This window comes from Bos indicus x Bos taurus, chromosome 5 (genome assembly GCF_003369695.1).
Source record: "Bos indicus x Bos taurus breed Angus x Brahman F1 hybrid chromosome 5, Bos_hybrid_MaternalHap_v2.0, whole genome shotgun sequence".
In the NCBI taxonomy this organism is placed as follows: Eukaryota; Metazoa; Chordata; class Mammalia; order Artiodactyla; family Bovidae; genus Bos; species Bos indicus x Bos taurus.
In genome coordinates this window covers 15,238,899-15,265,220 of record NC_040080.1, presented here as the reverse complement: position 1 = coordinate 15,265,220, position 26,322 = coordinate 15,238,899, and the positions used below count along the sequence as shown (strand labels likewise).

Here is a 26,322-nt window from a genome sequence, read left to right as displayed (position 1 = left end):
GGTCCTTCCAGTCTTACTTCCAAATCAGATCCCAAGTCTTCTGGTTCCTGAACATGCCTCTCGAGACCACCCAAGTCAGGCCACCATCCTCACTCGCCCACTGTCGCACTGCCTCTGAGGCCTGTCCCCCACAAAGCAGGTCAAGCGACTGTCTACAAATATTAAGCAGATGATGTTATTTCCTGCTCCAAAGCCTCCAGTGACTTCCCAACATTTTTGCAAAAGACTCTGGCTTCCCACCATATTTGGAGGGGGTGTGGTTTCTAACTACACACCTCCGCTCGTGACGCAAATAAACTCGGTACTGGCCCATGAAACCCTACAGGATCCAGCCGGCCTCTCTCACAATCTGTCCCAGCTGCTCGAGCCTGCTGCTGTGTCTCAAACATAGAGATCTAAAATATATTCTGCGAATTCTCTAGTGGTCCAGTGGTTAGGACTCCATGCTTCCACCGCAAAGGGCATAGGTTCAATTCCTGGTCAAGAAGCATGGCTCACAGCCTGGAAAGTAAAATAAAATAAAATGCCCTCTCCCACTGTGTATCACGTCACTTGGCTTTATTATCCATCCTGATGCTAATCCCCATAGGGAAATTCTTTCTTTCTCCCTTTCTTTCTTTCCTCCTTCCTTCCTTCCTTCCTTTTCATCTATCTGCTTATTCATTTCTGCGTTCAAAGATTGTCTGCACTGGAATCTAAGCTCTTTGAGAACAGAAGATTGGCTTTTCTCACTCTATGCTCTGTCTCCTGTACCTAGAACCGTGTCCCAGCACATAGCAGGAGGTTAATAAATATTTCTGGATAGAAGACTCTTTTTTGGACACTAACGTAGGAATCACCTGCCAGCAGAGCCAAGACTTTATTTAGCCCTGGCCAGGAATGAAGCAGTTGCTTTTTCTAAGTTATCTAGTTTAAATTTCCCGTGGAAAAAAGAGAGCTTTTAAGACAACCACAAACATACACTCAACCAAGACAGATTCATCAGTGCTGGAGAAGTCTTGCCAATTTCTGGGATCCCCTTGTGATGCTGTAGTTCAGTTCAGTGTAACCAACATTTATTATGAGCTGTATTAATTGCTGGCGGATATAATTATAATGGGCTTCCCAGGTGGTTTCAGTGGTAAAGAACCTGCCTGCCAATGTAGGAGATATAAGAGATGTGTGTTCATTCCCTGGGTCAGGAAATTTCCCTGGAGGAGGGCATGGCAACCCACTCCTGGAGAATCCCATGGACAGACGAGCTTGGCAGGCTACAGTCCATAGTGTCACAAAGGGTCAGACATGACTGAAGTGATTTAGCAAGCACACACACATAATTATAATAAGGCCCTAACCTACAAAGCGAAGAAGGCAAGGGCACCCCACTCCAGTACTCTTGCCTGGCAAATTCCATGAACGGAGGAGCCTGGTAGGCTGCAGTCCATGGGGTCGCTAAGAGTCGGACACGACTAAGCGACTTCTCTTTCACTTTTCACTTTCATGCATTGGAGAAGGAAATGGCAACCCACTCTAGTGTTCTTGCCTGGAGAATCCCAGGGACCGGGGAGCCTGATGGGCTGCCGTCTATGGGGTCGCACAGAGTCGGACACGACTGAAGCGACTTAGCAGTGGCAGCAGCAACCTACAAAGGGCGGACAGACTCATGGGGGAGACAGACCCAAGAGCATCAATAATGTAGCAAATGATGTACTAGAGGTGTGTTTCTGGCCTTCAGGAAGGTTTCCTGAGTGAGCAGTGGTAACGGTCAACTAGGCAGACAGAGTCAGGAGAGAAGTCCTGAGCTTTGAGAATAACACGAATGGAGGCAGGATACTCAAGCCTAACATGGGGGGAAGGGAGAGTGGGTCATGGGGTCAAGTGTATCATGGACTGTACTTGATGGGGGACAGAGAGTCTCCCGCAAACCTTATTCAATCCTACACCTGTTGGGTAGTGTGGATTTCTATGAGCCACAAAATTGTTCATCCACAAAAATCCCAGATAATGTAGGAGACAAAGACAAGAGTAAGAGGCAACCCAGTTTCTACACTGTTTTGGAATTTCCAACTTTCATTTTGTGTGATAATAAAGAAAATATTCTTAAAAATCAGAGTTGTTCATGAAAAGGAGTTAAATATGTAAAGTTAACTCAAAAATGAATCTAACAATTAGATGAAAGGAAAATAAGAGAAGAATTTCACCAGTGAAATTGTGTTTCTTGCAGAAAGGTGTGTAGTTTCCTGCTCATGGATTCCCTAAGATAGCAATGTATTTGGTTATTTCCCCCTTTGGGTTAATTAATAACATCATGATAAAAATAGCTAGCATGTATTGCTCCAGTACTCTTGCCTGGAAAATCCCATGGACAGAGGAGCCTTGTAGGCTGCAGTCCATGGGGTCGCTGAGTCGGACACGACTGAGTGACTTCACTTTCACTTTTCATTTTCATGCACTGGAGAAGGAAATGGCAACCCACTCCAGTGTTCTTGCCTGGAAAATCCCAGGGACAGGGGAGCCTGGTGGGCTGCCGTCTATGGGGTCGCACAGAGTCGGACACGACTGAAGCGATGTAGCAGCAGCAGCAGCAGCAGCATGTATTGAACCCTGACTATGTTCCAGACTTCCTGAGTCTACCTGCTAGAACTTATTTAGTCTTTTCAAGAAAGTAATATCCTTTTACACTTACGGAAACTGGCAACATTAGCAATATTGTCAAGAACTCATAGCTAAGAATTGGAGATGGGTTTTAAAACCAGGCTGATGCTCTATTTTTTTAAAATTTATTCATTTATTTATTTTTGGCTGTATTGGGTCTTAGTTGCAGTTTACGTGCTTCTCTCTGATTGGGGCACACTGACTCAGTTGCCCTGCAGCATGTGGGATCTTAGTTCCCCAATCAGGGATCAAACCCATGTGATCACACCCACATCCCCTGCATTGGAAGGTGGGATTCTTAGCCACTGGACCACCAGGAAAGTTCCAGCTGATGTTCTATTTTCATTATAATAACGCACAGCTAACACAACAGCTTTGTCTATCTACAATATGCTCTGTGTGAAGCAATAGAAGTTTTATCACTGTTATCTCCACCTTGGCTTAAACATTCCACTTAAGATTCTTAAGAACTTTGAAGGGATTCCTATTTCAAGATGGCAGATTGCATACCCACTGCAATCCTCCTGTCTTGCGGGCAGATTCTTTATCATCTGAGCCTGTAATCTCAGCATTCTGCCATTCGGGAGGGGTGGATGGAACTGCCTGTTGGAAGTGGACAAGCATGGGGCAGTTGAGGTGTGGTCCAGGTGTTACTGTATCAAGTCCATACAATAACAGAAAACACATTAAAAATACATTTATAACTGTCTAGGCTTGGAAACAAGAAGGGAAATTTTCATTGACCAGGAACTGTTAAGGAATCTCTAAAAGAAGGCACACGTTCAGAAAGCCACAGAGAATCTAGAAGCTGATGCCAAGCACTGAATCCACATGCAATGAATGTAGAAGAACCTACCATATAAGATAGCCCGGCGATAAGAGTAACCAATCACTCTCCGAGGAAAGCCAGCACCATGAAAAGAAACAGCAAACTCTACCACCGGAAAAACTCAGCCCCCTGGAGGCAGCTAAAAGAGCAAAGACAAAAGGACCTTGAATATTTCATAATCTCACAGATACAAGGCAGTGCCTCCACAATGCGAGAACAGGGATGTCTCGAGGGGGTTTTCATAATGATGAAATAATCAACAAAAAGGCAGGGTAAGTCATCTATGAACTTTGAGACCAGACCCATGATGCTGCTGGAATGGAAGTTGTCTCAAGAATGCAGAGGTAACAGTGCAGAGAGAGGATGACAAGAAGCAGCAGCTGGGGACAGACTCAGGGAATGGCCTTGCAGAAGGGAAGAAGAACCCACACTGACACGAACTCAAGTTTCCTGGACCACATCTCGACTGCCACATGCTTGTCCGCGTCCAATGGGAAGTTCCATCCGTCCCTTCCGAATGTCAGCGCGCTGAGATTACAGGCTTCCCTGGTGGCTCAGATGATAAAGGATTTGCCCGCAAGGCAGGAGACCTGGGTTCAATCCCTGGGTCGGGAAGATCCCCTGGAGAATGGAATCGAAACCCACTCTAGTATTCTGGAGATTCCATGTCCAGAGGAGCCTGGTGGGATCTCAGAGTCAGACACAACTGAGTGTCTAACATGTCCACTTTCACTGAACTTACACCCCAAATGACATCATCAGAAAATTGTCAAGGAATAACATTGATGCTTCCAAGACACAGTGGTAATGTTTCTTCCCATTTCTTATGGTGCCCCCTGAAGGCTCTCTCCCCAACTTTCAGTGCTGCAGCATCTCTTTTAAGAAATATTTTCCCAGGCTGACTTGGAGGAAAGCTGCCTACCAAAAAGAACAATATGTTATTAACATCAGAATACACCAGTTTCAACCACAACATGTATTTGTAAAGGAATTTACAGCTTGCAAAGCACTTTCCTATGCATTATCTCATCTGAAACTTTACCCTAATATGCTAAATCCCTGGGGTTTATAATCCTAGTTTACAAAAGAGGATACCAAGGCTCCAAGAGATTGTGACTATTGGTGACTAGAACCTGGATTCTCTTGCTTAAGTATCAGTTCTCCATATAGTTCACTGTCCTGAAGTCTGCATTCCTTCGTCATGATCTCTGGGGCTTCCCAGGTGGCTCAGTGGTAAAGAATGAATCTGCCTGCCAATGCAGGAGACATGGGTTCGATCCCTGGGTTGGGGAGATTCCCTGAAGAAGGAAATGACAACCCACTCCAGTATTCTTACCTGGAGAATTCCATGGACAGAGGAGCCTGGCGAACTGTAGTTCATAGGGTCGCAGAGTCGGACACAACTTATCGACTACAACAACAAGGTACCATATGTACATCTGAATCCCTTTGCTGTACACCTGAAACTAACAGCATTAGAAATCAACTGTATTTCAATACAAGTTCTTAAAAAGAACCCAGATATAAATGTTTCAGCTCATATCTTGCCTCCTCTTTGAAACATTACTGTCCCTGGATTTAAAAACAGAAACCATTGCCGAAGGTGATGGTTGTGTGATGCGGGGTGGGGTGTGTGTGTTGGGGTTGGGGGCGGCGGTGGCAGTGGAAGCTACCCATTGCCAAGAATGACTTCAGTTCCACCCGCAGGATAGACACAGAGAGCCCTGTGGGTTTCTGCTTCCATTGTTTTTTTTTTTTTTTTGCAGGGCTTGTCTCTGTCTCTGATGGGCAATTCCCTAGCAGTGCCTCATGTAGAACGTGATCCCTCACCTGCCTACACCTTCTTCACCCTCTGCTGCAGATCTCGACCCCACCACCGCCATCTAGCATCCCCCCAGGAACCACCTCCCCAGGCCCAACATCTGGTTGGTGCAGCTCACTCCATCAAAGGTCCCGACTACACTCAGGCTCACTCAGCAATCTGTTGTTGTTGTTCAGTTGCTAAGTTGTGTCCCGCTCTTTGTGACCCCATGGACTGCAGCACGCCAGGCTCCTCTGTCCTCCACTATCTCCTGGAGTTTGCCCAACTTCATGTCCACTGAATCAGTGATGCCATCCAACTGTCTCACCCTCTTCCGCCCTCTTCTTCCACCTTCAGTCTTTCCCAGCATCAGGGTCTTTCCCAATGAGTCGGCTCTTTGCATCAGGTGGTCAATGTATTGCAGCTTCAGCTTGAGCATCAGTCCTTCCAATGAATATTTAGGACGGATGTCCTATAGGACTGACTGGTTTGACCTCCTTGCTGTCCGAGAGATTCTCAACAGTCTTCTCCAGCACAGTTCAAAAGCATCAGTCCTTCAGCACTCAGCCTTCTTTATGGTCCAACTCTCAAATCTGTACATGACTACTGGAAAAACCAAAGCTTTGACTAGACGGACCCTTGTTGGCAAAGTGATGCCATTGCTTTTCAATGTTCTGTCTAGGTTTGTCATAGCTTTCAAATTTCATGGCTGCAGTCACCATCCACAGTGATTTTACAACCCAGAGCTTAACAGTCTGGACTGGAGAATTCCAAAGCCAGAGGCTTAGAGAAGCATGCACTTAGCCGTGGGCACTGGACATCCAGCCCCACCTTGCCTGCCAGCAGACACAGGTAGCGCTTCTTGCAAACTAGAAAGGTCAGGATGGCTACCACTCCACAGGGTGCACCTTACAACTCAGGAACATGTCTTTGGAACTGTAACCCCATTTGGCATTTCAGACCTTGAATTTTAGCTTCCTTCTCGGACCCTCCACTCCCTTGCCCTCCGCACATCTTTCCTCATGGGAAAATGGCAAGACAACTATTGCCTTCTGACCAGGAGGCCCGTGGGTTAAAGCCAGTCCTAAGGGTGGACCTCTTGGGAGCACCAGCATCCTAAGCCTGGCATGTGGGTGGATCCCACAGACCCGAGAGGGGAGAGAGGTGCTAACTTTCTCGCTGAGCCACTGATGCCGGAATCACCAGCCCTGCTCCGTAATTATACCAAGAGTGGGGCTTCTGACTGGTGTGCAAGTTCCCAGGGAGAAGCAGGGCAGGAAATCTGACCATTCAGTGACCACAAACCATTCTGCGCTCTGAAAGCACTGTGGACACCACGCGCCCTCCAGTGTGGGGTGAGAGCTGCCTCTGAGGGGCAGCCGGGGGGATTAACCAGACGGTGAGCACCAAGGTACCTGCACAACTCTTAGGTGCTAGGAATGCCAGTCTCTTCTCTCTCTCTCTGCTCCCCAGCCTCACCCCCAACATCTCCTTCAGAAGATAGGATTGGGGTCACTTTGGAATTGGCTGGGCCCCTGCGATCTGCCCTTCTGAGCTCCACTTTCTGAGGCGGATGTCGGATGAGCAGGGAGCAGGAGAGCTCAACTTAAATGAGCTGAACATCGCTCAATGAGACAACAAACTGCTGACTTAGGGCAGTTCGACTTAGAATTTTTGGACTTTAAGAGGACGTGAAAGTGATGTGCATTCAGTAGAAACCGTACTTTTGAATTTTGATCTCTTTTTCCCAGGTTGGCAGTATGCATAGATCCTCTCTCATGCTACCCCTCGATCACGATATACTTTCAGCCATTCTCTACCCAGCCATCTATCCAACTTTTCACTTGCAGTGCAGTATTCAATGGGGTTTCCCTGGTGGCTCAGGGTAAAGAATCTGCCTGCAAGACAGAAGACCCAGGTTCGATCCGTGGGTCAGGAAGATCCCCTGGAGAAGGGCATGGCAACCCACTCCAGTATTCTTGCCTGGAAAATCCCATGGACAGAGATGCCTACAGTCCATGGGGTCATAAACAGTTGGACATGACTGAGCGAATGAACACACACACATGCATACAAGCTGATGGAAGTGTTTTGAGCACACTTCAGGTAGACGGGGCTAAGTTGTCATGTTTGATAGTTGAGGTGTATTATTCAGTGCATTTTCACACTACTATATTTTCTACTTATAATGGATTCATGGGGACCTCAATGAATGGGACAGATGCCACAGTGAAGCTTCAGAGGGGCAGAGGGAGTCCTACTCTGAGCTAGTGGTTCTCAACCTTGGCTGCACATTGAAACCTTCCAGTTCAGTTCAGTTCACTCAGTCATGTCCAACTCTTTGCAACCCCATAGACTACACCACACCAGGCTTTCCTGCCCATCACCAACTCCTGGAGCTTGCTCAAACTCATGTCCATCAAGTTGGTGATGCCATCCAACCATCTCACCCCGTGTTGTCCCCTTCTCCTCCTGCCTTCAATCCTTCCCAGCATGAGGGTCTTTTCCAATGAGTTGGTTCTCTTGATCAGCTTTTAAAAATACAGATGCCTCTGTCCTGTTCCTAGACATTCAACTTGAGTTGGCCAAAGTTATAAAACAGCAAAGTGTGAGGTAAGAATAGGACAGTAAGCACAAGGGAGAGTCTTCAAGGTAACACAGGAGAGTCTCTTTGGTTCTCTCACCTTCACCAAGGGGCATTCCTGAATAATTGCAGGCCAAGTCACTGGATGGCATGCGAGTGTCTGTCTAGGCCACTGTCATAAATACTTTCCTTCTCTGTGGTAACCAACATGATTGCAAGTGATTCTCTATATGGATCCACTGTAAGCAAAAGAGGCTTTGTGGAATTGGGTATTTAGGAGCTTGAAATACACAAACACATACACACACACACACACTAATCCATAGGAAACATCAATAGATGGATCTGATGTCCAGAATCTAGGACTCCTTAGACATCCCAGAAACTGCACCATATGTCCACCTGCTCCTCCAAACCTATGAAAAGGTCTGCAGGGCCAGCAATCCCCTCCAGAGAAAGTCACTATTACAGTTTCAGATTTTCTGGGGTACCACTCAAAAAGCCACTTTCTTTCCTGATCTGGAATGAAATCAATTAGTTCAGAAATGTAAGAAAACCAAAAAGGTCGGGAGAACCTCCCATGGCCCACTGACCTCTCAGCATTGTTACCATACTGGTCCTCATTTCCCCAGAGTCAGAGCCACGCTGATCCATGACCTGTCCCCTCTCCTCCCAGCCCTTCATCTCCCCAGGAGCCAGAAGTGGTCAGAGTGACCAGTAGTCAAGTCTGGCTTGATGCTCCCTCTGCCTTTCATTCCTTTATTCACTCATTCATTCCTGCTTCCATCAATCTAACCAACAGTCTTCTTCCACTGAACAACCCTTTATGAAGAGCCATCTCCCATATTGCACCAGAGCGATCTTTTTTAAAAACAAAAGGCTAACTCTACCATCCCTTGGGCCACCTCCACTGGCTCCATCGCCCTTGGGGTCGGGAGGAAGCTCAGTGCTGGCACTCCATCCTACCCGCTCCCTCCCTTGACACATCACCCCATGCTGCTCTGGTGTGCCCTAGGACCTTGACTGCTTTCGGCTTTTTTAGTCCCTGGTTTCCCTCACCTGTGGCTCAGATGGTAAAGAATCCACTTGCAATGCAGGAGACCCAGGCTCGATCCCTGGGATGGGAAGATCCCCTAGAGAAGGGAATGGCAATCCATTCCAGTATTCTTGCCTGGAGAATCCCATGGACTGAGGAGCCTGGCGGGCTACAGTCCATGGGGTTGCAAAGAGTTGGACACGACTGAGCACCCTCACTTTCACTTTTTTCCCTCACCTGGGGCCTCTTTTCACCTGCCTCCTCACCTGAAACTCTCCCCTCCCCCGTCTCCTCCTCCTTTTACTCACGACTACAAATCACACCACAGACCATCAGAAAACCTCCCACGCTCATGGCTGGGCCCGAGCAAGCCTCAGCCTCCCTATTGGCTGCTCTTGGAAGAATCTCCCTTTCAACTTCTATCTCAGTCTCTGCTCACTCTCTCTCTTCAAGTAAGAGTCATAGACACCGCTGTGCCACAGAAAACACATGATAAACAATGGGAATTCTTCTCCAACTGCTAAAGCCCCCCTTTTTCCCTTCGCAGTCAAAACTCAGACCCACGCTAAGGCTCCATCCTTGACTGTGCCTCTGTCGAGAGGTCCCCCAAGAACTCAGACTTTCTGTAGACAGACGGTAACGTAATACAGCAGTCCCAAAAGCAGATGTAAACACTGCTGGGGGGCTGGGAAGAGAGAGTCCCGATTCATAGAGAGCCAAAACGTTAGCGGGAAACGCCAGAGGATTAGAGTGACAAGCTGAGGTCTCCCTACCAGTAACTCAACCCCAATCCAACTTGATTTCCTAGACTTGCTATTAGACCACAATCTAAAATATCTTTCTCTCTGTTCTCTCTCTCACACACACCGGGAGACAAGAACATGGAATAAATACACTCAAGGTTTCCTGGATGATCACTGGCATGCTAAGAAAGAAAGAGAAAAAGAAAAAATGGGAGAGTGAGTTACGAAAAGCAACTTTTCCCCCATTTTAATCTACAGCCATCAAAAGCCTTAGATACTTTATATTGCGCCACGGTTTTTTTCACTGGACTGTCCCCAACTAGACATATTACTTGGTATTTTATTGAGCAGAAAAATAGTTAATCTTGTTAGAAAATTTTTAAATTACTACCAAGTCTGAATATTTTCTATTTGCTAAAATGTGATATGACTATGTAAATTGTCAGCTGAGTAATTCAAAGAAAGTCACAATTATTGTTTCTCTATAAATCCATACAAATGCTGCTGCTGCTGCTAAGTCACATCAGCCATGTCCAACTCTGTGCAACCCCATAGACAGCAGCCCGCCAGGCTCTTCCACCCCTGGGATTCTCCAGGCAAGAACACCGGAGTGGGTTGCCATTTCCTTCTCCAATGCATGAAAGTGAAAAGTGAAAGTGAAGTCTCTCAGTAGTGTCTGACTCTTAGCAACCCCATGGACTTCAGCCTACCAGGCTCCTCCATCCATGGGATTTTCCAGGCAAGAGTACTGGAGTGGGTTGCCATTGCCTTCTCTACTATACAAATGGGTGACCTTTTAAAATCTGAAAAACTGTAATTTTTATTTGGCTAGAAACTAATGGATTTCTGTATCCTTTTATGTGATAGAATGTGTAAATAAATAAAATTGAAAATAGAAAGAAAAAAGAAGGGGAAAAAAAAGTCTTAGATACTTTAAAAACAACTCCATAAAGGCAATGGTAAAATGAATTCTAACGTGAAAGAATCTTAGATCTGAGCTATGACCTACACGAGAAAACTAATGTAGTTTCTTTTGGAAAAACTCCTTGACTCAAGCACTATGCAGATGTGTTTTTGGAAGGATGGTCCAGGAGAGAAGCAGCAGGCAGAAGCCTCCTGAAAGCTGACCACCTCCTTGTACTGTACAGCACCCATGGTGACTCTGGGGCAGTTCTTCCCCTCTCGCCGTGTGTGGGGCTGTCAGGACAGGACCACACCTTGACAGGTCCTCCCTGCAGCGGATGCAAGAGGCACTCTGGCTCTACTGGTCCTTGACAAGGTGGAGACGAGGCGCCATCTCCCACTGCGTGTAAACGTGGGATTCGATGCCGCGTGTCATCAAAACTGACAACCCGAGTCACAGGGAGCTGCCAGATCCCGGATCCTGGCTCAGAGCCTATTGGCAGCAATCTCAGGAGTCACTCACCAAACCCTGGGCTTGCTAAAAGCAGACCTGCTCAAGCTGTCTACACTTGTTTTCCCCCCATCACCCTGCCTACAAGGACTCCTCATTCCCCCAAACCCCCAAAGCCTCCGAGGTCCTGGCCACTCATGTGCCAAGTACCAACACAGCTTGCCCCACCCTGTGGCCCGTTTCTTCGAAGGTCTGTTCTGACTCCCAGCTAGACTGCAAGGCTCTTGAAGGCACTACCTAGCCTTCCTCCTCTTGGGAATCTACAGGGCACCCAGGTACCCAACAGGGTCATTAAGGAGAGGCAGGAGGCCCCCTTCAAATTACATTTTTGTTAAGCAGATAAGAAAAATATCCAACAGATGTGTTATGTTTTTTAACCCCCCCCCTTCTAAATTCCAAAAGAAGTCACTTAATAAGGACCTGATGTCTGTTCTCTTTCTGCTGGTATCTGGACCGATTAAAAACAGGATGTGAAGAAAAAAAAAAAAAAGTGCCGAGGAGCTCATTGAGCAGGAGGGACTCCTAGAGGACAGGAGTGGACAGTAGGTGGCAGTCTGTCCCTGTGTCAACAGTGGTCACAGACAGGACACAGTGCAGCCTTGAGAAGAGGCTCTGAAGAGCTTCAGGCGGACGCAGTTCCCCTGCCTGAGCCAACAAGAGCCAAGAGCAGGGTGACTGCTGGAAAGCACACTCGTGAGCACGCACACCTATACATCCGCCCAGACCCAACGCCTGTACAACATGTACCTTCCGCAAGCTCTCCCCGGGAAGAACCAAGAGCCCATCACAACTGGCTCTAAGCATCCCTCACCTGAGGCTTGGCCTGGCCCAGGGAATTCAGGGAGGAGAAGACCACTGTCCTACAACAGAAGAGAAGACCCTCATGGATCCTCCAGCCTGCTGCTGCTCAAGAGGATTCCCTATCATTACCCGCATCAACAAACAACACTCCAGCCAGGAGCCCTGCGTTTGAATGTCCATGCTCAGCCCGCCCCTCCCTGGAGCCCAGTGATATGAGCCAAAATATGTTTAGTATATGGCATGTGGTCCATTGCCCTCAGCAGCTCCCAGACCCTGGAGCTCAGAGCTGCAGTGTTGCATCTCTGCAGCTTCTCCAGCATTGAGCACACGGATTGGCTGCATTGGCTTCTGCCATGCATAATCTTTGAACGTGTTTTCATTAAGTCTAGAGACGTTGTTGTTGTTTAGTCGCGAATTCCTACTCTTTGTGATCCCAGGGATTGTAGCCCACCAGGCTCCTCTGTCCATGGCATTCTCTAGGAAAGAATACTGGAGTGGGTTGCCATTTCCTTCTCCAGGGGATCTTCTCAACGCAAGAATTGAACCTGAGTCTCCTGCATTGGCAGGCGGGTTCTTTATGGCTGAGCCACCTGGGAAGCCCCTTAACTCATGTGCAGTGACACCCAATTCTTCTGTCATGAAAACCCATATTTGCAGAAGGACTTGGCAGACTAAGACAGGGGAGGGCAGGAGGGGGTCTCTAAAGAGAGCAAGAACAGCCCTTCCTGGTGAGTAGGGAGTAAGCTTCCCTATCTCAGCCTCGGGACAGGCCAAAATGGGACACAGGACATGACTCTGGACCCATGGAAAGGCACGTCACCTCTCAGAGCCTGGCCTCTCACTGCTGGACTCCCTGATGACCTGTTGTGCATTCACTCACCCAACACATGTCAAGGGGTTGGGGACACAGAGATGAAAAGATCAGATCCCTTACTTTGCAGCGTTCATCTTCTAGCGAGAAGACAGGGGTGTAGGAAGGATGCCAGGAGAAAGGAATGGTGAATCAAAGATGTGAAAAGTGTTAGTGTTAGTATTTCAGTCATGTCTGACTCTTCGCAACCCCATGGACTGTAGCCCACCAGGCTCCATAGTATTCTCCAAGCAAGAATACTGGAGAGGGTTACCATTCCCTTCTCCAGGGGATCTTCCCAACCCAGGGATTGAACCCAGGTCTCCTGCATTGCTGGCAGATTCTTTACATGGTCTGAGCCACCAGGGAAGCCCCAGAATGAAAGTGTTAGTTGTTCAAAAAATGAAAGGTTGAAGAATGCTTTCAATATCCCTGGTGGGGAAGGGAGAGCCTTTTAAGTCCAACACACACACAGAATTACCCTCCACAGCCATCGCAAATTCAAGAACAGAGGTATATTTCTGCCACCCGTATCCTCTTGTGATCTGAGGACGTTTCATTCTACACTGAAGCCATACTCATTAATCCATCCATCCAGGCCTTTCTAGTAAACCTCAGTTCCCACCATTAGTGATGTGCCAGGAAAGGTTTAGAGGATCATCGAAGCCTCCGGGCCCTTCAGTCTCCACGGAGCACAGGAGGAAAGTGGGACCTGATGTAGACCAGAGACTCCCCAAACTGTCAGAGGCAGAGTCTGGGGTCCCTGCTCATGGTTCAGGATCTTTCTGATTTTGCTCACCTAAATCAGCTGCCCATTTTATCCCACATAAACCTCTCCTGATGCTTCCAACTTCCAATCCAAGACCTGCCACAAATCTGGCAAGCTTGCTCTTCAGCACTTTATAAACATGCTCTCCTCCATATGTTCAAAAACTTATCTGGCGTCACATAACTTCATTTCCTCCTCCACCCCCTCCGCATCTCTGCACATAAGTCCTCCAAGAGCACCAGGGATACCCAGAAATCCCGAGGCAGAGGCCACGGGGAGGCTTGGGGAGCAGCAGAGTCATGGAACGTGTGAACTGTCACGATTAGCAGGGGCCTTTTGACCTTCCAGTGAATCCAACTCCTTCTTTTTCTGCAAGAGGAAACAGAGGCCCATGGAGGGAGGATGGTTTGCTCAAGGTTGCACGGCTAGTTTGAGCCCTTCTCAAGGAGAGATGCCCTGGAGGAGGAAATGGCACTCTACTTGAGTATTCTAGCCTGGGAAATCCCACAGACAGAGGAGCCTGATGGGCTACAGTCCATGCAGTCACAGAGAGTCAGATGTGAGAGTCAGATGTGATGGAGCTGCATGCAATAAGAGATGAGATGAGCTGTTCAAGGAGGAACAAGGTGGGTATCAGGAGGGCTGGGGTCCTTCCTATCCTGGGACACACGTGTTGGGAAACAAGTGGTTCCCAGAGCTGTATTTTCCCTCCTGGACCCAGTGAAAGCACGGGATGGATGAGCCCCATCAGGAGGAGGTCCACTAGACACAGAATGGAAATAATCCCAGACTAAGAACTTGAACTTTATTCCCTAAGGGACGATCTGGAGCCAGAGGGGGAGGATATTTTTAAATGCCAGGGGTTCAGACCTAAAAACAGAGAGAACACAGAGCGGGGGAGGGGGCGCAAGACCCAGCTCTCTGTCATAAAAATGATAATAATAGGGCTATTACAAAGAAGAAAGCATCCCCCTACACATGGAACATCGTTTTAAACAAAGCGAACACCAATCTTTTGAGCACCCACAATTGCACAGGCATTAGGTGAATGCTGTATATTTACAAGCACATTGTAAACACCTTTCAGCAACAGAACAAAGTCATTCTCATTCATCACTTTGAAAACGTGTGTATGGTAATCGTGATGGGAAAGTCAGTGGAGGGAGAAAAGACAAGAGCCTGAAGTCACACCCTCCAGGGATGGCCATATGCACCCTGAGAACCTCTTTGGCTCCCCTACTTTTGTGACTGCCCAGAGAAGGGTATGCAGCAAGCAAGTGCCAGGGATGGGGGACCCTACAACTGCTCTGCTTTGCATCAAGCAGAGCCTGGGGACCCCAGTCTTTGGCAGCAACTTCTGCCTTCAACCTCTCAGCAAGAAATCTATGTTTGGTCCCAGTATACATGGAGGGAATTCCCCAGCCCTTCAGGGACTGCGGGGTCTCCAAATTCTGAAGAGCCCTCATGTTGTTCTTTATCCTCTTTCACTCTGACTTTGTGTAACCCTCATCACAGGTCTCAAGGACGCTGGGACCCACCACCTCTCATGGGAGAGTAGATCAAAACCAGATGTCTGACTCCAATCTTATAGAGTTTGCAAGGAGGCAATTGTGGCTTAAATCAATACCCCCATTCTGGAAGGGCAGATTCCCTTCTCAGCAGGATGGAAAGTGCAGGGAGAGGGCGAAAGGAGCTCAGACAGACCCAACACGCTTTCCAGCAGGTCGCCAGAAAGCCTCAACATTTGTCTTGCAGGTGAAAATGAACCTTCCTGTGGATCAGGCTACCCTGTGGGGTGACAGGCTTTGCAGGGGATATCAAGCAACCCCCACCTGGATGACATCATGGAATGCAGAAACAGAATCTGAGTGGCAGGTGACGGACTTGAAATGGCCACTGGTTTCAGGCTACAAAGTCAGCACATGGAGATCTTAAGCAGACCCCTTAACCTCACATAACCTCAGTCTCCCTAGCTGCAAAAGAGATTATTTTGGGCTCTGAGATAACACCATGCGATATTTGCAGTGATGCCTGGTGTCCAGCAAGTACTTAAACATTAACTATCGCCTTCATCAATCATTTTCAAAGTGGGTACTTCTCATAGGCAGAATCACTGATTCTAACAGGCATTCACATGGATGCTGGACAAGTAGCATCCGGTCTACCAGAAAGCTAAACCCCACCCCTTCCAGCTCTGTACACACTGTGCATGCAGAGCCAACTTCAAGAACGTTCTTGGCCAAAACAAGATGCTATGACAAATTCTCCGCAAGCTTTTCTGCCTTTGACTCAGCCATTTCCCAAAGATTAAAAAAAAAAATGGGAGCTCATTGAGGATTCGCCAAGATGCACTCCAACCAAAGCACAGTAGTGCCGATGAAGGAAGAGCTTGAAGCTACTGTAAAATCCTCCAATGGTGCAGCTGGGATGGACTTTGCGATCCTCTAGTTCAAGCTCTCCATTGACAGATGGGTACATCCAGGCCTGGGTCACAAAGCAACAGCTGACTAGTGACTGGCAGCAAGCTGGTCCCCTACCTCCAAGTCAGCAGGCTTTCTGCTACCCTGGGCTGCTTAAGATGACCTTGGCCTGGGAGTCTTTTGAGATCAGTATGGTCTTGGATAAGCAAGAACCTCAATCCTTACAAAAATCCCCGACCAAACAAACCCGCAGGAGGTCTGGGATTCAACAGACACCTTTTCTGGAGATGCTGCTGAAAAGCGAGCCATCACAACAGACCACACCAAATTTCACTTCAAGATCCTTCTTCAGGGAAACCATACAGCCAGCCAGAGGTCAGTCCTGGGAGGATACCCGAGACAGACAGCCTTTGGGGGTTTCCAGTTAAGACTGCTTGAAAAGGACCATGACACAGATGTGGACACAAAACAGCCCATGCGTTTTCACCACCCAGGAGTGGGTGCACACTTAGTCCCTTGGTGTTTTTAGGTAGAAGGAAAGGCTGATGTATGGAAAACTATCAGCAACAACAAGAAAAGACTTTTAAGATCTTGGTCCATCTACGTATGCTTTCATAGGTTCTAAAGCGAGTCTTCTGGAAGATTTCCTTTGTCCAGCCTCGATCTTAATAGAAATCTGTTCAGGCAAGAATGAGGCTCCATCTGTACCGACCTCATACTTCCTAAAAGCTCACACATCCTCCATCCCCAGATACAAATGATCTGGAAAAAAAAAAAATAAAGCTGCTCCCAGCTTCTTCCACAAGCTGGCTCTTCTGCAAGACACAATACGATGCCCATTCAATCTGAGCCAGGCACCCACACGCCTGCCACCCACATCACAAGCTCTAGGAATGCCTCCTGCCCACCCAGGGCCCCTCCTATGCCCCCATACCCCCACCCCATGCACAGCCCTATCCTCCTCTCTTTTTGCTCATGCCTATCCACGCACAAAGTACATCCACAGCCCTTATCATCAGCGCCCCTGGGTCTTAGGCTGGTCTCCAGTCGATCTGATCCTTCTCCAACAGACCCAATTTTAAAGAAAGCTAAATCAAAAACCCTAGCAACGATCACTAGCTCAATGTCCCCACTGCCAGAAACTGCCTGCCTCATTAAAGAGTAAAACAGCAGCTGGGGAAGGTTGGGAAGCAGGGTGGTGGGCTCATTCCAGCCAACACGTGGATTTACATTCCTCACAGTTAGGGAGGGAGTGCTGTAACTGCTCTGGGAAGGGTCTGGAGAAGCCTGGAGCAGAAACCGCCCGCTCCATTAGCTCTCCTGGATGGAGGGGCCGAGGGGGAGGCCTGCACATCTGATCCATTGGGGCGGGGAGCTGCGGAGATGGGAAATGTTATGTAATTAAACTCTGCTGGCCTGTCCCGCCTGGGGAATGTGAGCACCATCAGCAGTGACCTCTTCCAATCAACTTAATTGGCCCAATCTCGCCAAGAAAAGCAACGGAATTGGTTTAGTGCCTCATGGAAATAGCTTAGCTCCTGACTATTTATGGCCACTGAACTCAAGGATGGGAGCCTGACTCTGCGCCAGCAGTTGACAGCGTGTGCTGACTTCTGGGAGGACTCGGAGGCTTGAGTGGGTTTTCTGGCCCCTCTTTCTCTGGTCTCCATTTTTGTCTCTGGGGAAAGTGGGCCACGCCAACTTGCTGAACTGGGTGTCTGCCGTATTGCAGATCCACAGCCCATGCCCCCCAGGATCCACAGCCCAGAGAAAAACCGCCCTTCACGGCAACCCAGGACGCCTGGACTTTGCTCCTCTTTAATTCTAACACGCTAAAAAACAACGACTACTTTCTCTGTTCTCAAAATCACATTTCTTTTGGCGTCATGGTCCGCAGCAAAGGAAAACGTCTGTCTCAGATCATTACTAACGTTGATTTGTGGACCACCTTTCTTCTGAATCCTCCAAAGACCTTTTAGGAATACAGCTCACCATCAATAATCTTCTAGGCTTGGCTATCTCCATTTTACAGATGAATAAACTGAGGCGGCCACAGAAAGTTCTGTTTGCATAGTGGATGAACAGCAGACACTCAGTGGACATAACATGTACTGTAAAGAGAAAGAGGTTCAGGACCCGTCTTTGCAATGGTTCACATCCATGCTCGCGCCTGTATTCAAATCAGTGTCATTTCCAAGTAAGGCTCTGTACCGCTAAACACACCAAGGTTTGACGTGGCGGGCGGCGGTAGCGGGGGGCGGGGGGTGGGAGCAGAGTGAACTTTCCTCTCATTGAGTCATAGCAGACAATATCATTTTACACAAAGAGAAATAAGAAAGGATCAGAGAGATTAGAGAACTTTCCTGAAATCACCCTGCTCCAAAGTGGCAGAACTGGATTGGAACCGAGGAATTCCCAATGGGAAGCCTTCCATCTCCACCACACCATCCTCTCACCGCTGTGAGAGCCTTTGCCCAAGGCTCAGACTCTGTATCAATCCTCTTCCAAAGAGTAATTTCCTCTACAGATAAGGTAGAACCTCAAAATGGCACACCTGTCATTTCAGGAATTCAAAAATGTCTTGAGTCTAATACAAGAGGTTTGTTTATGCCCTTTCAGCAACAGACTTTAAAAAGGAGGTTCTAGGTCAGCAGGTGTGCAGCCAGAGCACACCCCTCACCCTGCTCCATCCCAGTTACCTCCCCAGCTCCTGCTGGTATGAACCCAACCAACATCACACTCCCTGCCCTCCCCAAATGCTTCCAAACCCTTCTTTTAACTGTACCTTTCAAACTTTGATCCACACGATACACATCTGAACGTCTGAGATGATTTGCATCCTTCCTCGGACCCAAAGAATTCCTGCAAAAACATACATCCCACCACCCTCAGCAGAGCCAGAACATACACACTTCTGGTCCTCCAGGCTAGGCTCCTCCCAGGTTCTTCACTCCAGCCCTGCAGTGTGTGTGCACCGTCAGCTTTCCACTCAGCTCAGAAGTCAGACGAGACTAACACTCCCAAGCTGCATCTTCCTTGCATCTTCCTCCTGATCACTGCCTCACCCTTATGCAGCCATACACAGGAAGCCTCATCCTTGCTGTGCTCTCAGAGACTCCACCCTCAGGTGTATTAGGACCTGCATTCTGACAGAGCTTGCTGCCCTCTCCCATTCCCAGCCCACACTCCCTGCAAGAAACGGTAACAGCCCTCAGCTGCCTTCTCAACACACAAAACTATCCATCATCCCTATCTTTCTACAAAACCACAGATTATATTTCAAGTCAGCTTCCCTTCTCAGACCTCCGAGATCCATAAACATCGCTCGAAACTGAATTACAGTTCTTGAAGAAACCTCTAGCACCGAGCTCTCCTGGTTCCTCCTGGCAAAACTTCAGGAGTTGGCTGAGCCCTGGGAAGAATTTTTCATGGCTCTGGGGCACCATGCCATGCCCCAGAGCCCAGGAATGGGCTGAGCCTCCAGCGGACATTTCATACATTTTAATTGATGATCAATAATAATTGGTGATGGTGAATTCCTTTATTAAATTGAAAAACCCATTATAACCATCATACAACATGCATCCCCACCACTAGGCATGCAAAGCACATTTCTCTGCTCACTCCAATCTTGCACGCACGTCCCCACCTTGTGCCAACACACAGAAGACTTTTCCCTTTAAATGTGCATCCCTCACCCTAAGCCTTCTCCAGTCCCCTCCAGTCTGGGGTGAGGGATGCAGACGAGGAGAAAGCGAAAACCACTCCAGGCATTTTTTCTGCAGATGCCCCATCTCTCTAGAATAAGTGTTTGAGCCCACACTTTCCTGTTCCCCACAGACCCCAGTGCCATTCCAGCCAAATTCCCCAGGACTCATTCACCAAGTTCATTCTCTGATCTTCGCAGATAATACCCCACTCCCCATCCCTTTGGTAATCGGAAAGCGCCTAGCCCAACCTTCCACACACGTCGCATCTCCCCCCAACCCCGGCCGCCCTCCCATACCACACCCACTCCGTGTGTCTGCGCAGGCACGCACAAGCCATCTGCTGTAACACACCGTACCTCTCTTTCTGCTCTGACACTCTTAGCGGGCACAGATTTCTCATTAGTACACCTATGTGCTCACATGCTCTCACCTGCTGCTTGGCAGCCGTGTGCCCGTGAAAGAGACCCTCAGAAACAAATATCTCCACCTGCACACTGAGTGAAGGGAGCGCCAGCACTCTGATTTTCCAAACAACCTCCTTCCCTGACCAAACAGCGCCCAGGGTTCCCCGATGGCCCTCCATAGGACCCAGATCCTGTTAGCCCAGAGCCAAACCCTCCACTTCCAGCTACAAAACAGTCCACAGCTGCACAAACCCGTGCGCGCTCCTACTGCAGCCCCGCAGACTTCCTTCTGTCCCCCAACACTATTCAGAGTCCCCTTTCTTACCATCTCCCCCTCTTCTAACGCCATACTCAATCCTGAGCGTTAAAGGCCAACTCAGAAGCTGTTGGATTTTCTCCCCTGAATCCTACCCCTCCACCTTCTTTGTGTAAGGGGGTGGGGGGGAGGGGGGTTAAGTGTGGGCAGGCTGAGGACATCGGTGAATTTCTGAGCGCTGGGAAAACGGAACCAACGGCAAAGTTCCCTCGCGTTACAACTTTCTGCATCCTGACGTTTGGAACGGAGGGTTGAGATAGGCTCTAGGTTCTGCAGGGTGGAAGGGGGTATCTTTTTAGTAAAAAGCAGGTCTCCCAGCACAGTCGGTAAGCGGCTGAGTCCTGGGGTGACACCCACCCCCTTTTAGCCCGCCCCCACCCCACCCCACCCCACCCCCGAGCCCCCGCCCCCTGCTCTTCGCGCACATAAACAAGTCCAAGGCGCGCAGTCGCCAGCTCTCCAGCTCGGAGCTCTGCGCTCCGGATGCCTCCCGGCAGCTGCCTGCACTCAGACCTCTGAACCTGCCGCCAGAGGTCGAGACCAGGAGGCCTAGTTCGGAGTTTCCTGCACCTGGAAGCTCCATGCCAGGGATCCTGCGAGAGGGATCCTAACTAGTCAACAGCCCCCACCCAGTTCGGCGCACGGGTCTCCGTGCCTTTGAGGAACGCAGCCGCCCAACTCCCCCAAAGAAGCAGGGTCTCCTCCGCGCACCCACTCGCGCCCGAAAGCCACCAGGACTGTCCCCTCCCCCACCCAGCCCCTCCTTTCCCGAACCTTCAACTCCCAAACCTCCCAAATTTCCTTCGGAGTGTGACTTGGAGCTCTGGGGCCACGGAGCGCTTCGGTCCTTGGTAGGGGTGGGGGTGGGGGAGTTCTGAAGTCCGACCTAGATGCGTCGCGCCCCGGGCCCCCCAGCCTCCCCGCACCTCCGATTCCTAGAGCTGGCCGGGAGGAACCGGACGGACTCCCCAAGGATCGCCAGGCCCCCCAAGCCCTCCGCTCCCCGGCGGGGACCCAGAGGCGCGGGCCGCGCGCGCAACTCCGACATCGGCGGCGCAGAGACCCAGGGTGGGGTGGCTACCGGCCTGCACGAGCCCCGGGGTGCAGGCTTGTTTCCCAGGAAGCTCTGAGCGGAGGTAGGGGGACTCCGGCAGGTAGCCGCGTCTCGAGGAGTCTCAACTCCCCAAACTGAGAAGCGTCTCTCCAGGTCCGGAGCTCCACATCCCCTCCCCCAGCCCCGCCGGGGCCCAGAGAGGGAGGAGAGTCGAGAGCCCTGCGCCGCGGCAAACCCGGCGCCGGGGGCGCGTGCGGGGAGCGGCGGCTGCTCCCTAGCCTCCCTGGATCCGCCTGCCACCCCCTTTGTTACGGGGTGCGCGGGGAGCTCCTCTGCGCGAACAGACGGGTGTGATGATGAGGGGCTGGCGGTTCTGCCGAAGCCCTTCCTTGCCCTTCCGTCGTCTCCCTTTCCCCTCGCCTCCGCCCCCCATTTCCAATCCTGGTCCCTTAAACCTGATCACTTTCCCAGATATTGGGCGGTTTCTCCGGCTGCAGCCGAGGGACGGGAGAGAGGAGGTGGGGAAGAGTGAGTGTGTGTGAGTGTGTATGTGTGTGTGTGTTTGAGTGTGTGTATGTGTGTGTGCGCGCAAGGGTAGCTGTGATCTCGCCATGGCCTGGGCAGATCCCGGCGTAAACTTCGGGAAGACCAGAGCGAGGGAAAGTGCGGGAGCGCAGCGCAATGGGGTGGGGGCGGGGTGCGGAGCCGGGGCCCCGCGCGGGTCCCCCAGTCCATCCCCCTACCGGGCCCCGGGGCCCCTGAACCTGCCCACCCAGCGCGCCCGCCTCCCCTTACCGTGGCAGAAGTAACCATGGCATCCGTGTGACTGTTTCCAGGGACGTCGACATGAAGAGAAAGGTGGACGCGAGCTCGGTCATCCAAAGTCTCCCCCACTCCGCTGCCGCCACCCCCCAGCAGGGGACAAAAAGACCAGGAGAAAGAAAGGCGAGGGAAGAAAGTAGTTGCGCCGGGCTCACTCGGGGGCCGCGCGCGGAGCTGCTCGGTAGGGAGAGGAGCCTTCAACTCTGAGTCCCGCGAACATAATCTGCGCGGTTATAACCAGCCAACCCGGCCAGATGGCTCCGCGCTCAGCGCCTTAACCCCTTCGGCGCCGCGCCGCCCGCCCCCGCGCGCCGCCCGCCGCGCACGCCTGCGCCCCAGCGCCCCTCCAGCTGGGGTCCGGGGCCAGTGAGAGGACTGGGTCATTTCCCATAGCCGCTCTTAAAGAAAAATACCCCCAACTTTCAAGGAATGTATGCTTAGGTTTGCCCCCTCGATCTCCCTTTTAGATATCCAGGAAAAAAACAAAAACGAGATATTCAACTTTTCACTACACTTCACACGTTCATGCCTTCAGCTTGTCTTATTTGTTCCTTTTCTTGAAAAAATTCTTTTTGATCTTCTTTTTGCTTTTTATTTAAGGTTTTTCTTTACAAAGCGGAAGGATCTTTCTTGCCCCCTTCCCCAAGGCGGCTGGGAGTCTAATATGCAAACACCTCAGAACCTTCCCGCTCCAGACCTCTTCCCACCCGCTACCAAGCCCAAGGAGGGTCCTACCCTCTCCCCGCCACCCAAGCGTGCCCCGGGTACCGCTCCCCAGGGTGCTCGCCGCTCAGGGACCAGCTCCTAGGGCGCAGCCGGCGGTGCAGGGGGATCAAGCCAGAGAGGTGTGGGGTGGGAGTCATGGGACCCAGGGACCGGCGGTTGTGTGTGCGCCCGTGTATGTTTGTGTGAGCCTGAGCTTGGAAGGGATGGGGTGATGAATTGGAGGCTCCCACTCCACGAAACCTTCAGCTCCTCTTAAGCCCCTTCCATCCAAACGAGGGTCTGCCCCTGCAGCCTTGCGCCCTTCCAGCACCCACCCGTCTGCAGGCGGGAACCGCGCGGGAAGGCCGGCGACAGACCGACTTTTCTAAGCGCTCCGAAAGCAGTGACGTCCACTTCCCCACCAGGCGATTATTCGAGGAATGGAAGGACAGGGGGTAAAAATCTCTTATTTCGAGATAATTTTAGCTGCCCATTAGACCCCTCTTGCGGCGAGCTCGGTCTCTAAATTTACCAACTTAAGTCATCTTGCTTTGGCCCATTTGCCATCAAGAGAAGTGGTGGGGGGCGGGGAAATGTCACTTAGGGGTCAATGAGTTAACTCAGAGTCTCAGTGTTTCGCCCTCCAGTCCCCGGGTTGTGGTGTGGGGATCCTTATCTCCATGTCCCCCCCCAACTTCTTCTTCCGTGCCATCTCCGCGACCCCTCACGCCATCTCTTGCCAGGACCTCTGGACTCGCGCGCCATTGGGGGAGGGGAGTCAGTAGGTGTCACTTCTCCCCGCGCCCTGCCTTAAGCAGCACACTCTATGTTTCCGCTGGGGTCCAGGTTCATATATATATATATATATATATATATATATATATATATCTCCAAATTCCTTTGACTTGTTGGAGCATTTGGTCAGACACCAAGAAGTACGAAGGGCTACACCTACCAGATCAGGCCGAACCCGCCGCGGAGTGAGCCGCCGGTCCGAGGGGAGGTGGAAGGGATGGGGAGCTTGGGGTCTGCGTACTAGATAGATTGTACCTGCCTCATCATTTTGCTGGCTGCTGGCTGCCACATCGAAAACGGCCGGAAGCGCCCACTGAGGCCCAGGGGCGTCACCTCGCGCGGTCCCTGGGGAAGGGAGGGTCTCGCTTCAGTGCCTCCCTCGCGCCAATAGGATCGGGTCCTCCTCCGGGCCAGACTAGGCTGCCGAGCTGTCCCCTCCAGCCGGCGCGCGGCACCATGAAGGTTTGAACTGGGCGGGCGCTGCTGGGTCCTGGTTTTCTCGCTCGGCTCTGGCCCGCCCCCCTGCCCTCCCCCACTTCCCGCACTTGCACCCCCCACCCCACCCCCACCTCGGCTGCCGAGCAGTCAAAGGTGGGATTCGGGTCCCAGATCCAGTTCCACTGGCCAAGTTCTATGGGCTCTTGCTGGAGCTCCAGGTCGTCCGTGACCCCGAAGATGGCCAGAAGAGAGGTGATTGGCTCCCGCTGCAGCGAGGAATGGGTTAAAAACAAGTCCTGGCTGTTCTGCCTGCCGCTCCTCGGTCACCCGCAGTCTGGAGGGAGGAGGGGATGGGAGAAGGGGGCAAACTTAAATTTGAAGAAAAAAAAGAAAAGCAGAAGAAAAAAAAAGAAAAAGACGAGGCAGCGTGAGTTTAAAACCGATTTGTTCTGCAGATGCCCGGCGCTGGCTGACTGCCTCGTTTTGCCAGGACCTAGGCGACTTCGGGAAAAGTTTGTGCCTTTTCCCAACTCGAGGGGGGTTTTGTCCTGACCTGGTGGGTCTGTCTTTACGTGCAATCAACACGCCTTGTAATATGAGAGGTGACACCTTAATCTTGCCAAATATGCGTGGTGCCTTGGGGAGGAGGGGGCAGGAAGGGAGGGAGGGACTAAGGGAGGAGAGAGGAAGAGGACGGAACCAGGCAGAGGCTGGGTAAGAAGGATGCCCTTTGCTGCTGCTCTTTAGTCCCTAAGTCGAGTCTCACTCTCTCTGCTACCCCATGGACTGTATGTAGCCCACCAGGCTGCTCTGTCCATGGGATTCTCCAGGCAAGAGTAGTGGAGTGGGTTGTCATTTCCTTCTCCAAGGGATCTTCCCCATCCAGGCATTGAATCTACCTCTCCTGCATTGGCAGGCGGGATTCTTTACCACTGAGCCACTGCTTACTGTCTCCCAAATGGAGGACCCCTGGCCCTTTCCTTTGCGGAAGGCCCCTTTCAGACAATCTTCCCTGAGCCAGCAAGCTGCCTTTTCCTTGACTGCTGTTCTTTCCACTTGAGAGCTATTTGTTCTCTTTTCCCCTCCAAATACCGGTGCTGGAGTCTTCCTTCTGACTCCCAAGAGAGGGACAAGGTAACCAGGAGACAGTGTGGCCAGAAAAAGAAGTACAAAGGTGTATTTCTTTAAAGATAAGCTAAAAGACTGTCGCATATCTTATGGACTCAGAACTGTGGTACATTGTGACTTCTGAGCAAATCCATGTTTCGAAATAGAGACTGATCTGAGTGGTTGCAGATTGCTACAGCAAAGAACAGAGTGGGGAAGTAAGCTGGGCAGTTCCTGCCCCAAGGCAGCGCTGGGTCCTGCTGGAGTCCATTCAGACTAGATCTTTTTGGATTGCTTTCTCCAAGTGGAGCCCCTGTCGCAGTCTTGACCTTGGTGTCCATCTGTTGGCTGTATTTTTAGGTTGCTGAACTTTCTTTTACTCCTGGCTGCATCTGGAAGACCCTCCTCCTGAAAGTGGCTTGTGGGTTTGTGTGAGCGGGGGACTGGATCTGGTGTTTGGAGACCTGTTTGAAAACTCGTCCCTAAAGCAAATTTCTGGAGCTAGCCTGCCGCCCACCCTTGTCTTTTGCAATAGCACCACTCTGTGGTTGAAACACTGAACAGAAACAGAATGGAAAGGTTGGCCTAAAGCTTGCCTTTCCCTTGTAAAAAGCAGCATTTCTGGGGTTGATGTTTGAATTCAGTTGACTGTGGGTTGGTGGTGGTAGGGGGGAAAGTGATGCTCAGCGTGTGGTCCCGTGTTCTAGCTGCCTGCGGTTAATTCATTGTGACATATTGACCCAGGAAATGAGAGAGGTGGGCTGAGTGGTCTCGGAGGACCCTTTCCTCTGTGGCCAAACGTGGCAAAGACAAGCGAGGAGATTTCCCCCATGAAAAGTTAGCTAGTCTTTAACATTTGCCTTCTCTCATTTTTTGGTTTTGTTTCATTTGTTTGCTTTTCCTTCTGCTCAGAGGTTGCTCCTCTGCATCTTAGCTGATCCTCAAATATTTGCATGTTGCATCTTCCGCGGCTGGAAAGCATGGTGGAGAAGTTTGGCAGAGTGGCCACAGTTCCTTTCTTGGGCCCTAGCCTGTGTCTCCCCACCCCTACTCATTCAGACTGCTGCTCTGCCAATGGAGCCTGAAACTC

General features: G+C 50.5%; 1 protein-coding gene across 1 annotated transcript in view; it reads right to left on the bottom strand.

Moving 5' to 3' along the window:
* NTF3 (neurotrophin 3) overlaps positions 1 to 22,405 on the bottom strand; it is a 77,667-nt gene extending 55,262 nt beyond the window's left edge. Inside the window, exon 1 of the mRNA XM_027541084.1 lies at positions 22,161 to 22,405. Within this exon, the coding sequence (XP_027396885.1) occupies positions 22,161 to 22,178 (18 nt within the window). The 5' untranslated portion in view covers positions 22,179 to 22,405. The remainder of the gene's footprint in view (positions 1 to 22,160) is intronic.
* Positions 22,406 to 26,322: the final 3,917 nt, after the last annotated feature.